General features: G+C 37.5%; 1 protein-coding gene across 1 annotated transcript in view; it reads left to right on the top strand.

Annotated features, from left to right (window-relative positions):
- LACTB2 (lactamase beta 2) overlaps positions 1–13471 on the top strand; it is a 69999-nt gene that overhangs the window by 39803 nt on the left and 16725 nt on the right. Inside the window, exon 4 of the mRNA XM_001378480.5 lies at positions 9770–9948. Coding sequence (XP_001378517.1) covers positions 9770–9948 — 179 coding nt within the window. The remainder of the gene's footprint in view (positions 1–9769; positions 9949–13471) is intronic.

Raw genomic sequence — 13471 nt, 5'->3', positions numbered from 1 at the left:
CAACTCTTTGTCCCCATTATGGGAGACAATCTGTGTAAAGGTTAAGAGAGAGAGAATGCCATGTATGAGAAACAATAAAGCCAGTTTGGCTGGAATGTATAATGTAAAGAGGAATAGGATGAAATCAGTCTCATTTAGAGGTTACCTTCCATTTACATTTTAGTCCTTTGGGCAATAATGTTTTATATTCATTTGAACTTTTTTTAAGTGTTTTATTGATTTTTTTAATACCTCAGACACTTCTTAATACTTCTCATAGAAAACTTTATGAAAAGAAAACTAAACAAAGCAAATTGTCACATCTACTGCACCTAACAGTAGATGCAAAATTACATATATGTAATCCACCACCTCTCTATCTGAAGGTAGACAAGTATATTTTAGTAGTTCTTCTAGAACTAAAATCGATCATTGAATTTAATCTAAATTTAAATAAAATTTTATTCATACCTCTTAATTCAACAAAACCTAAATTTCTCCTATACCTTCCCCTGATGCCTCTCAAAGAGCCCTACAGTATAACAAGGACTTTTTTTTTAAAGAAAAAAAAGAGGAGAAAAAATCAGTAAAATTTATCAATACAATAAAAAACACCTGAAAATATGTACAGCATTCCACACCTGTAGATACTCCACCCTATTTTGCAAAATAATGTAGGGAGCTGCCTTTTCATATCTCTTTCTTTGGGGCCAAGCTTATTCTCTGTAATTTTACAATATTCATTTTTGATTAATTTGTGGCTGTTGTTTTATTTGTATTGTCATAGTTGTTATATCTAGTTTGCTTTACCTTGCATTGTAGTTTATATGTTTACATATAAAATTTATGTCTTTCCATGCTATTCTTATATTTATCATATCATATCATACAGTATCAATAATCCAATAAATCCAATCCAGTAAACATTTATTAAGTACCTATTGTGTGCCCAGTACTGTGCCAAGTACTGAGGGATACAATTAATACAGATAATAAAAAGAAAGACAACCCTTGTCTCCAGGGAGCTTATAAAATTAGACAGATTGAAATGGTACACCATGGGGCTCCCAGTGGGGGAACACAGATCTTGTTTTATGGAGTTGAAAACAGCAGTAGAGGCAAAGTGGAGTGATATTCCATTGTATTCATTTACTATGGTTTGTTTAGCTGTTCCCCCAACTGGAAAACATCTCTTTTGTTTACACTTCTTTGCTATCATTGGAATAACACTTTAAAGCTTTCAAAGTACTTTCATATACTTTATCATTTATGATCTTCACAATAGCTTATCCAATCACGTGAGCAGAGATTTTTGTATACCTCTTTTAAAGATGAAAAAAATGAAACCTGAAGGTTCTGCTTAGTCATACACCTTACATGTATTGTAAATGCTGTACATTTACCTTACATGTACTATAAGTTGAGACTCAAACTCAAGCCTTCTGACTTCAAATCCAATAAATATTCTTTCCTCTGAATGACTGCTTGTCAGGAGATACCTTAATCTTTTCAACAATTTATTGACAAGTCCTCTCCAGGCAGGATAATTGTGCAAAAAAAAATCTCATTTATTTGTATTTATTAGCTTCAATTCCAAAGGGCAATATTTTCAAATCATGACCCTAGATTTCAGGGGGAAACTATCTCTGGGCCTGCAGCCCCTTCCTTACATAAGGACTTAAAGGTGTTTCATCAAGAATTCTATTGGTACTCCAGTTGTAGAATCTCCCAGAGTTGCCTTGACATTCCAGTAGGGATAGGAGTGTTTTCTGAGTCCTTTCTTTCTAATTAAGCAGACTATTGAAAGAAATCACCATACTAGTAGACTACCTTTTCATGATAACAACTAGAAATAACTGCCTTCCTATAATAAGCAAGTAAGCAAAACCAAAAAAAGGTTTTAATCTATCCTTTTTCCCTGGGCAAAACTAATATTTTAATCTGTCCTAAAAAAGGAAGCTTTCTAGGTCCCAGCATTGTGGGAAATATCCACAAACCTCTCCTAACCTTCTTTGCTACTTGAATAGTAGCAATAATTATATTATATATAGTTAAAAACATGCAATCGTCCTGCATTATAAAGAGTTCCTACTGTATTAATGGAAATTTAATTTAGATTCTAATGGTGGAAGACTGTGTGTCTTGCTAAAATTTTTAACTGTAAATTTTCTCCCTATAGATTAAAAAGTTTCATAAAAAAAGAAAACAAAAGGTTTCACTAGTTTCTACATTGTTTTATTAATGGAAAGTGTAATTTACTTCAATTCAGGAGACCTGAATCAGATCTCAACTCTGATGCTTAATACCTATGTGACCATATGCAAATCACTATATTCTCAGCCTCTGTTTCCCTGTCTTTAAAATGAAGATAATTGTCTACTTCATAAAGTTGTTGGGGGATAAATACTTTATAAACCTTACAGCACTACCCAAATGTTAGGTAGTAGTACTTGTAGTAATATTACATGTGACTCTTGGAAAATATAATAGGAAGCTAACCTGAAGAACCAGGATCCGTCAGAAAGCCTCTAAACAAGTCTCTCTGCCTCTAAATGTGGCCTTGCATCGTATTAGTAACAATAATAGCCAACATTATCTCATTTCTCTTCGCAATAACCCTGTGAGAGGCTCAATAGGTACTACAGCCATTACTTTCTGCCTAAAGCCAGACACTTGCCCTTTTTAGAACTTTTTGAAATCTGTTCTCCTAAAGTCTAGCATAAGTATCTGATCATGCTCAAAGAAATAATAGGCGGGGGGGGGGGGGGGGGCAGTTATATCTAAAATAGTCTAACATTGAATATTTTTAAGGAAAGCTAGCAGTTGACTAAATAAGACTGAGGCAATATTTGCCATTTGTACATTCTCCTGAATGATTCTTCAGTTTCCACCGGATACAACTAATATATACCTCATGGTTGTTCTATGCCACATTTCTCTTATGAACCAGAAAATTTGCTTCATGTATTTGCCAGGCATCAGTTCTAAAAAGAATTTTTATTTCACACTACATTGGCATTTATTTATTATTTTTCACCTTCAGCATATTATATTTAAGTGTAAATTTTTTTAAATCATTTTACAAAGGGCATATTAAATACTTAGTAGAATGATTTTTAGCACTTTGAACAAAGAAGAAACTTCACATTTTAAATCATTTAAGTTTCTTACAGGCCTTTTGTCTTTGGGAAGTGGTGCCTTAGACTAGTCTAACCACCATCACTTCAAATAAAGTCTTACTCCAGTCAGGCATCCTAACATTGAGCCTATACCAAAGGAGCATAAGCTCTGATTGAGCCTATCAAGCTGGAAAGGTTTCAAACATGGACCCAACAATGTGTGTGATATTAATATAAAAGTGTAACCCCTTACCCAAACATGCACATTGTCAGGATGCCAACAAATCATGATTAAAGGGCGAAATGGGTGCCTGGAGTCCTGACTACCAGAGGCACTAAAGAAAGACCCTGTATGTGGTGTGACTGTCCAGACAGAGAGTCCAATAGTAGTGACATCATTGGCCTTGTAAATAGAGCAAAAGCTTTCTCTTTTTGATGCAGGACTCTTCCTGAACATGAGCAGCTGCTTGAGCTCTCTCCCTTATCTCAAGTGCTTAACTCTCCAGTTGAACCTCAGCTGGGTACTAGATCTGGGGAAGCATGGAAAAGGCTTTTTTTTAAAGGGTAACCTGGTGATTTTATATGTTTTACATGTTTCCTGTCCAAGGACCAACCAAGCTAAGTTGACCACTAGGGAGTGATTTATTTACTTAGTCACAGCAATTCATGAAGCCACGCTACTAAGAGGTAGCAGGATTGTGTAATATAATTATCTCTTTCTTCCTTGTATAAAAGAGATGTGACAGTGTGATATAGTGATTAGAGCATTAGACTTGGAGTCAGGAAGACCCAGGTTTGAATCCACTCTCAGATAGTCACAAGCTGTATGACTTTGGACCAGTTACTTAACCTCTAAGGACCTCAATTTCCTTGTCTAAAAAATTGAAGGGTTGTATTCAATCCCTAAGGTCCCTTCCAGCTCTAAATGTATGATCCTATGTGCACAAAATAATACAAAGAAAACTAAGTATGTTAAGGAGTACAAAATGCAGTAAGAATTTAGAATACTTCAAGTTGGAGAGAGGGATGCCTTATAGAAGAAATAGCATTTAAGCTGTACTTTGAGCCTAGTGGATAATAGGGGTAGATATGTAGTACAGTGAATAGAGAGCCAGGCCTGGAGTCCAGAAGACATGGGTTCAGATCTTGCCTCAAGACACTCCCTAGTTGTGTGACCCCTGGGCAACTCACTTAACCCTGACTGCCTAGCTCTTTCCTATATCTTCTATAGAACTGATACTAAGACAGAAGGTAAAGGATTTATGAAAAAAGAATAATAGTGACTGATATTTCAACAAATAACAATGAAAATAGAAGGCATCCAAGCTCTAGGGCTGTATTGGTGAAGGTGTGGCACAGTTGCTAAGGTGACAAGGAAAGGTCTACTCCTTTCCCCTTCTCCACAGCTTCTCAGTACATATTTTGCATGCCCTGCCCCTCTGCCCAGCAGATGAATTCAAGCATTTCCTTCTTCCGTTCTCTGGGGTAATGTGGGGTGGAAAGGGGTGGGTGTTGTCACAGGTAGCTTGAAGGTGCAGTTTGGGCACATGATCTCAAAAAAGTTCACCAATGCTGCTCTAGGGTGTAAGATTTAAATTAATGTCTAATACCTCAAATATTATATTTTATAAAATTTATTAATAATCACTTGAAGTAGAAGAAATAAAAAGAAAATAGAAGTATAAAAAACCTAATTATCCAACAAAAATAAGACCACGTGAGTAAATTCTCCTGCCTGCTTAAAAAGCCCACTGGCAGCAGCCGCAGTTACAGGAAGAGAGCGAGAGAAGCGGAGCTGCCCAAAATGTATATCCTCCCTACATTAGCAAGTGATGTGAGAAGGAACATGGAATGCTGGAAATTGTAGTCCGAGGGAATGGATTCTAATTACACAAAGGTTAGTTATAGTTTGAGCAGAAGCACAGCCCCAGAAAATTACAGGCTATATTCAAGAAACATCAATCTAATTTGATTAGAGTGTAGAATAAATAAAATATTGTAAGAGAAGTTTGTAAAGGTACATTGGAGGCAGATTATTTAAGGCTTTCATTGCTTGACATTCGTGGTGTTATTTATTTAGTAAGCAATTAGAAATCAGTGAATTTTTTGTTGTTGTTTTTAAGCAAGGGAGAAACATGATTTTTAAAAAGTTATTTACTAGGAAGACTAATTTGGTTGCAATGTACAGAATAGATTGTAATATAGTAAACAAACTGGAAAGAGGATAAGAGATCATTGTAATATCCAAATGAGAGAGGATAAGGGCTAGTGGTTGGCAGAAGAGTATTCAATTCTGATGAACAAGGGTACAACCTACTAAGTACAAGGCCCCTATGCTAAGCTCTGGAGATACAAAGACCAAATTAAAGAGTACCTACTGAAGGAATATGACATATATGCAAATCCATGTGATGAGGTAGAAATGAAAGGGCAAAGGACAGGACTCTATTCTAGGAGTATTCAAGGAGAGAGAATGCTTTCATATGGGGAAAATTAGGAAAAGGGATTGCCTGTGCTTTGAAGGACTACAAAAACTCTCAAAGGCAGAGACAAGAAAGGAGTATATTGTAGGGATAAAGTATGGTCTACGTGGTAGTTGTTTGACTGGAATGTAAAATACATAAAAGAGACGATATGAAGCAGGTTGGAATTACATTGTTGACAGCCTTAAATGCTTGGCAAAAAAAATAACACCTTTTTCATCCTAGAGCCATTGAAGGCTTCTGAGTAAAACAAATCAGGCCAGGGCTGTGCCTGAGGAAACTTGTTTTGGCAGCTATTTGAATTACAAAAAGAATAGAGACTGGAGGTGGAAAGATTTTGAAGTTCTAACATTAAACCAGGGGAATTGACAATGAGGGCTTGAAATAGCATGGCAACAATATAATTGGGGGAGATTCAAAAGATATAGGTAGAAACAACAGGCCATGGCAAATGATTGTACAGGAATGAGGGAAATAGGGGTAAAACATCTGGAGTGACTAGGAGAAAGATGGTATGATACCATCAAAAGAAGTAGGGAATTGTAGAGGAAACATAGTTTAGGAAGTGAAGAGAATTAGTTTGCCTTTGGACATGGTGTATTTGAGAAACTGCCGAGAAATACAGATAAAGATGTTCTTCCAACAATCGGAAATAATGAATTGGAGTTCAGGTAAGATGTTAAATCTAAATGAATCTGCATAGATATGATCATTGACTCCATTGGAATGATTAAGAGGCTAAAAGATTGTAGAAAAAGAAGAGGGCAAAGAGCAGAGCCTCGGAGGGCATTCCCACTTGGGGAGCAAAAAGTGAATTATAAATCAGAAAAGCCAACAAAAGAAAGTGTCCCAGCAAGTAGGAGTCACTCCAGGAAAAGGGGATGATCAGCAATATAGTGGGAGTTAGCAATTAAGAGCCCATTGGAGAGTAATTTCAGTAAAAGAAACCATGCAAGAAGTTGTAGAAGTAAACTTAACAGGATCAATCCCAGAGGGAGAGGAATATGTGTAAGGTTAAATTTAGGGGTTGAGACTGAATATAATAATTATTGGTCGCCAAGGATTTTATTTATAAAATCCTAAATGAAACACTCAAGTCAGAATGGAGTTTATGGTGATTTAATTACAACAGGAGGAAGAAATTAAGAGAGAGAGAGAGAGAGAGAGAGAGAGAGAGAGAGAGAGAGAGAGAGAGAGAGAGAGAGAGAGAGAGAGAGAGAGAGAGAAATAGAGAGAGAGAGAAGGAAAGGAGATTACTCAATACTGCTCTGGCTCAGGCTGAGTCAAGGCGGGAGATTAAGGCCTTGGAGAGCCAAGGGAAAGAGGGGAGTCAGTCCTTATCACTCATCCACGTGACCGATTGAAGGAAAGCTGTCTGAGGGGCTCCTCCAAGCTCGAGTTCCAGGATTGAACTGGGGCTCAGCCCTCTCCACAGAAAGTGATGAGAACTCCAGAGACTGTTCTCTACCTCACTTCCTGCATCTCACATGTGCCAATGGTGGCTCAAGGTTGGCTTAGGACATCCCAGGGGGGCATTTAGTTGTTCCTGATTTGTCATTAGTTAGCACATGCCCATGTAGTGTGGGTGTGCACATTCCTGGGTGCTAGACCAAGCAAGATAGAGAAAATCTAAAAATCACATATGTCACAGGCATCTATGTGGACAGTTGGAAATGGGAGTCAGACAAGACTCTAGGGCTGTGCTAAAAGTCCAAGAATGAGAATGTGTTTTTGTTCATACTTTATTATAATAACATTAGGTAGACAGAATAAGATAATTATAATAAGCTTTTTTCATGATCTTGACTTTTTTTTCATAACTAAGAGAGATAAATGTTAAGATTGAGCCTCATTTAATTAGCCCATGTTACCTTGGACAAGTCACTTAACCCTGTAGTGTTTTCAGCTTTAAATGAACTGGAAAAGGAAATGGCAAATCATTCCTATATCTTTGCCAGGAAAACTGTAAAGCAGGTCACAGTCAGAAACAACTGAACAACCATCACATAGTTATGTAATCAGCAAAATTCAGTCATTGAAAAACTAACTTCAATACTTAAAGGATACATTATTTCATTTCTTCAGGTGCCTATAAAACTTTAGAAAATGGTCTGCTGAGTTTTAACCAAAGAAAATTCATCTCCTAGTGGTCAACCTTCTGGTAATAAGCCTCTCCAATCTAAGCTCAATTTTCATAGAGCATGTGTTTTCACCTGACCGACACTTTGAAGTCTTTCCAGCTTGGCAGAACCTATTAGATCTTGGTCCTTGCTGCCATGTCGTTAACAATTCAGGGACAATTCCACAATAAGAGGAGGCAATGGAAGGAAGGGGGAACGATTTTATCAAATACATGAGCATGCATGCACACACATACACACACACACACACATATATATATCAGTGGTTCTCAACCCTTCTAATGCCGTGACCCCGTAATACAGTTCCTCATGTTGCGGTGACCCCAAACCAAAAAATTATTTTGGTGGCTACTTCAAAACTGTAATTTTGCTACAGTTATGATTCGGAATGTAAATACCTGATATGCATTATGTATTCTCATTGCTACAAATTGAGAGGTTGAGAACCGCTGATCTATATATATATGTGGGGTGGGGGCTGTATACACTGTCTAGTTACATAAAAACTTAATGTTTTCTAAGATGACTAGAAAATTTTAAACTAGGTAACTTAGGTAAAATCTATTTTGATATTTTCACAAATCCTAAAGATGTATGTGTAGGCCCTGAGGTGAAGAACATGTTTTAACTAAACCAGCTTACCAATTTAACCAAGCAGAAAGGCCAAATGACATGATTTTTTTTTTGCCATACACACAAGAGCCTTCTAATGCTGTCCTTGGTGTTCTTTGTGTGGGACTGCCTTGTAACTAAGTGGTACTTTACATATTTAGTATGTCAGCTATTATGGATGAGATCCAAGCCAGCTGTGGATAGTTATATAGTGAGGCTTATAAACATATGTGTGTATGATTCTTACATAGACTGAAGGGACTAGATATCCCGAATTTACAACTAGGATTCATCAAAATGAAATTAACTAACAGTACAATATAAGATATAGACAGTGTTAGGCACAATCTTATATTATTAGTTGGCAGGGGATAGAGTGCTGGATTTTAAGGCAAAAAGACCTGAAATAGTCCAGAAAGTCAACAGCATTTATTAAGTACTTACTGTGTGCCAAGCATTGGGCAGTCCCTGTTCTCAAAGATTTCAAATTCAAATGGGGGGAAATATGCATAAAGAAGAAAAAGAGACCAGGGAAAGAAGGTTCCCATGGGACTTCTGCTTAAGTCCTGAGCATCAGAAGCACTACACAAGCAGAAGGGAACAAAGCAGAGCCTGAGCCATAGGCCCATCCACACAGTGGAGGCTCCCACAAAGAACTTGCCAACAGAAGAAGAGAACTGGCATGGCTGTACAGTGCTCCAATGGGAAGACAGCTATGTCATGGTGTTGAAGTAAAAATCAAAAGCACAATCAGGAGAGGAAAGTTAGAATTCTGCCTCAGATACTTATTAGCTGTGTGACTTTTGGTCAAGTCACTTAGATTCTCAGCCTGTCCGTTTATCTGTAAAATGGGTATAATAAATTGCACTGACCTCACAAAGTTGTTGTGGAAATCAAAATGAGATAACTGTAAAGTGCTTTCCAAACTTTAAAGTGCTATTTAAATGCTATTATCATTTTAAGCCTTTTGAGAGCAGACAATGTTTCCTTAATGCCTACCATAGAGAAGGCACTTATACATAAGAAAGGAGAGAGGGATCTTAGAATCATTGATTTAGAGCTGGAAGGACCATGAGAGACCACTGAATCCAATCTGCTCACTTTATGGAAGAAGGAAACAGGTACAAAGGTTAAGTGACTTACCAAGTCATAAGGCTACTAAAATATCTAAGATAAGATAGGCTGTCTACCTCCCCATTCCAATGCCCTATTCACTATAGCACACTCCCTATACTACACATGATTGATTCTTTTAGATGGTAGCAATTGCTAATCCCAAATGGGTTTTCCAGGTAATGGTGTAACTACCACTTAGAAAAAAGTAGTTTCTTTGGCCTTACCTGAAGACAAAAGCACATACTAGTTGATTTCTCAGTATTGCTGCCAACCCTAAGATCATGATTGCTTACAAGTATTTGTTTCTTCTGTCAACCAGAATTCTCTACACACCTGGACACACTGATGATCATATGGCTCTCCTGTTAGAAGAGGAAAATGCAATCTTTTCTGGAGACTGCATTCTAGGAGAAGGAACAACAATATTTGAAGATCTATATGAGTACATGAAGTCCTTGGAAAAGCTATTAAATATTAAAGCTGATTTGATATATCCAGGTAAGCAATTGATTTCATCTTGTGTACCCATTTGTCAGGTATGACAGGTGGTTAAGCTTTTTAAAGATACACAATAATAAAAGTATCATTCAATTCCATCCCAAGAATACCCCATTTTATTAAAAGTACCTAAAAAGAAGTCTGAAGAGTAAATTAATATTTTTCTGCATGCATGCTATTTTGATAATAATACTAGACAATTCTTGTCAGTTTCTGAAAAGTGTAATGTTGCTAAGAAGTCTGGCTTAAATCAGTACTTCTCAGGTGTTTTGATTCTATAAACTCTCTAGGGCTTTATAAAATGAACCGGAAGGAGAACTAAAGCAGGAATCAGCAGGCCTATTCAGCCCTGCTACTTATTAGCTTCTGACTTTTAGCAAATTACTTAATCTCTCAGAGTCTCTGTTTTCCCATCTGTCATATAGAGTAATAATAACTGTCTTGCCACCACACAAAGTGACTGTGAGGCCCAAGACCTATAAAAAAAAGATCTGTAAATTCTCTCACCCCTTCGAAAGAAACCCATTATTCATTTCATAGGTATGACAGCCAACAGACAAATTTGTAACTCTATTTTCCATTTATCCTAAAGACTGGGAGAAAGGGAATTCTAACAAAATGGTTTAGAAGATAAAGAAGACAGAATCTTATTCCCAGAGTTTTCATCAAACAGCTACTGAGAAGCACAGTTTCTGGCACTAACAATGGAGAAGAAACAAGCAGGGAGTGCTAAGAGGATAAAGTGAAAGGCAAAGAGTAACTTTTTCCCAAAATGTCATACTGTGGCTCAACATTCGTGCCAGGAAGCAGCAAAGTGTATTATTCCATAAGAAATTATTAAATGGACAATTATAGACAAAACTGAAAAGACTTTTGTTAATTGGTGCTGAATAAAGAGAGCAGAACTAGGAATCATTTATTCAGTGATAACATTATAGAGAAAATTTTTGAAAGTCTTCAGAATACTCATTGGTGTACAAGAAAGATTTAAGGGGCAACTAGGTGGCTCAGTGGATGAAGAACCAGGCCTAGAGACAGGAGGTCCTGGCTTCAAATCTGGCCTCAGAGACTTCCTTGGTAATTCACTTAACCCCCACTGCCTAGCCCTTAATGCTCTTCTGTTTTGGAACCAATATATAGTATTGATTCTAAGATGGAAGAAAAGATTTGAAAAAAAAAAAGAAAAGGAATGAAGATTTAACATCACAGATTGTTAATGAACTTAAAATGTGAAGATATGAAAGTGGCCAATGTAAGGATTTTTTTCAAAAGGATTGTGTTTTGTGTTTGTTGTTATTGTTTTTTATTAATAGCAAGTCAACAGTCAGGTCCTTACTCTATCAGGCACTGTGCCATGTTAGAATACAAATACAAGCAAAAAAGATAGTACCTGCTCTCAAAGAACATGCATTCTGAAGGAGAAAGACAGCATATATATATATATGAAAGATGTTGGGGGATTGTGGGGGGTAAGGGGTGAAGTTTTGAAGGTAGCTGGTACAGGGAAATTACAGAGGAAAAGTCCTAGAGGGTTGAGAATGCAGGCTCTAGAGGAATGAAGACATGACTGGCCTGGGCCACCTCCTAAAAATGGAGGTTTTGAGAGGGACCAGCCAATCAGATAGAGGCCCTGGAGTGAAGAGTTAAGTTCAATGTGCAAAGTAGTTATAGGAGAAATAAATCAATTCAAAATACTGAGCTCAGTCAATAGAGAGCCAGAGCTAGAGACGAGAGATCCTGGGTTTAAATCTGACCTCAGATATTTCTTACCTGTGGCACCCTAGGCAAATCACTTAATCACAACTGCCCAGGCCTTATCTCTCTTTTGCCTTAGAAATGATTCTAAGACAGAAAGTATGAGTTTATAAAAACACAAGGGGTAAGATTTGACAAGTATATTTGTAGTCATCCAGTAAACATTAAGTATCTATTATGTGCCAGGCACTATACTAAACATTGGGGAAAGAGGCACAAAAAAGGCAAAAGATAGTCCCTATTCAGAGGAGAAATCTAAAAACAATGTTAAAATAAAATGCATGGTCTGATTCTAGGGCAAATACCAAAGGAAATACATAAGAATTTTAAGTTTTAAAATATCTGAAAGGTCATCTAGTCCAACCTTCTCATCTTACATATCCTCAAGGCCTTGGGGTCATTCCTCAGGCTTTTACAGGCCTGGGTGCTCTAAGGGCTCAGATTATCTCTGGCTTATTGATTCTCTCCTGAAATAAAACTCCCAAGAAAATTTGAATATAGCATATACATTAATTAAGTCTAGGTTTCCCAAATATGGGTAGTGGTCCTCTCCATATAGTATTCCAGTATATCACTACTCACAGAAAATGCCTTAAAGCATGAACTCAAGAACAAATACAGGAGCATTTTAGACATTCAAAAATCCCATGAGTTTCTACTCCATCTAATCCTACCCATTTTCTAGAAGGTAAAAACATTTTAAGTGTTGAACAAATACCCCCTCATTTAACTTCAGAAGTGGATAGAGCACTAGGCTTTGGAGTTGGGGAAACCTGGGCTCAAATTTGGCCTCAAATCATTTCTAAGTGTGACTCTGGGCAAATATCTTAACCCCTATTGCTTAGCCCTTGCCATTCTTAGGCAGAAGGTAAGGGTTTAAACTGACTCTCTCTCTCTCTCTCTCTCTCTCTCTCTCTCTCTCTCTCTCTCTCTCTCTCTCTCTTCTCTCTCTCTCTCTCTCTCTCTCTCTCTCTCTCTCTCTCTCTCTCTCTTCCTCTCCCACTCCCCAAATCTTAGCAATAGCATGAAACATTAGCAAAATTTCCCAGCCCTTTGGTTTCAGGCCAGTCTTCTTCAGCAAATAGTCTTCTGAGAGAAAAACACTGTGAAGGTAGTAGTTTCATTCTGGAAGGCTAATGCCTGACTCAAATTCAGGAATTTTTGATTTAGGAACTCAAGAACTTTCATTTTCAGGAACTCTCACCTATACTTAGAAAAAGAAACAAAGTTGAAAATTGACCAGGAATTCAAGGTCCAAGAGTTCCCCTCTCAGTCTTATATGAACCAGCATGGATTCTTCACCATATGCTCTTCCTGCAAGCTACTTTAAGGGAGATGAATCAAAGGATACCTTAGTGAAATTAAGGAATTTCTTTAAAAATCTGATAAGATTATAGGATGTGGGTACAGAGCCAAGATGGTGGCTTAGAACCATCAATCTCTGAGAATTCTTCCAAACCAGTCTTTAAAAAGGGCCTCAAAATAACAGGCATCAAAAACCAACAACAAGAAGGAGAGAGGGGGGTTTCTCCAATGGAAAACAATGTGAAAGACAGGCAGAGAGAGTTGATTTTCATGGGATAAAGGGGAACCAGGAGCAAAACTGCACACATTGGCATGTTAGCCAAACACTCCCCACCTACTGTGCCAGATTCTGAGCCTAGGCATAGGCCAACTTAGGGATCCCAGGACCCTGCCTATACCAACAACAAAGCACCCCACACCTATCCTTTGAAGTCCCAAGCCCTTGTTCCAGCCTGCAGTGAAA

Source organism: Monodelphis domestica, chromosome 3 (assembly GCF_027887165.1).
Source record: "Monodelphis domestica isolate mMonDom1 chromosome 3, mMonDom1.pri, whole genome shotgun sequence".
NCBI classification, from domain to species: domain Eukaryota; kingdom Metazoa; phylum Chordata; class Mammalia; order Didelphimorphia; family Didelphidae; genus Monodelphis; species Monodelphis domestica.
This window is presented reverse-complemented; position numbering and strand designations above follow the sequence as displayed.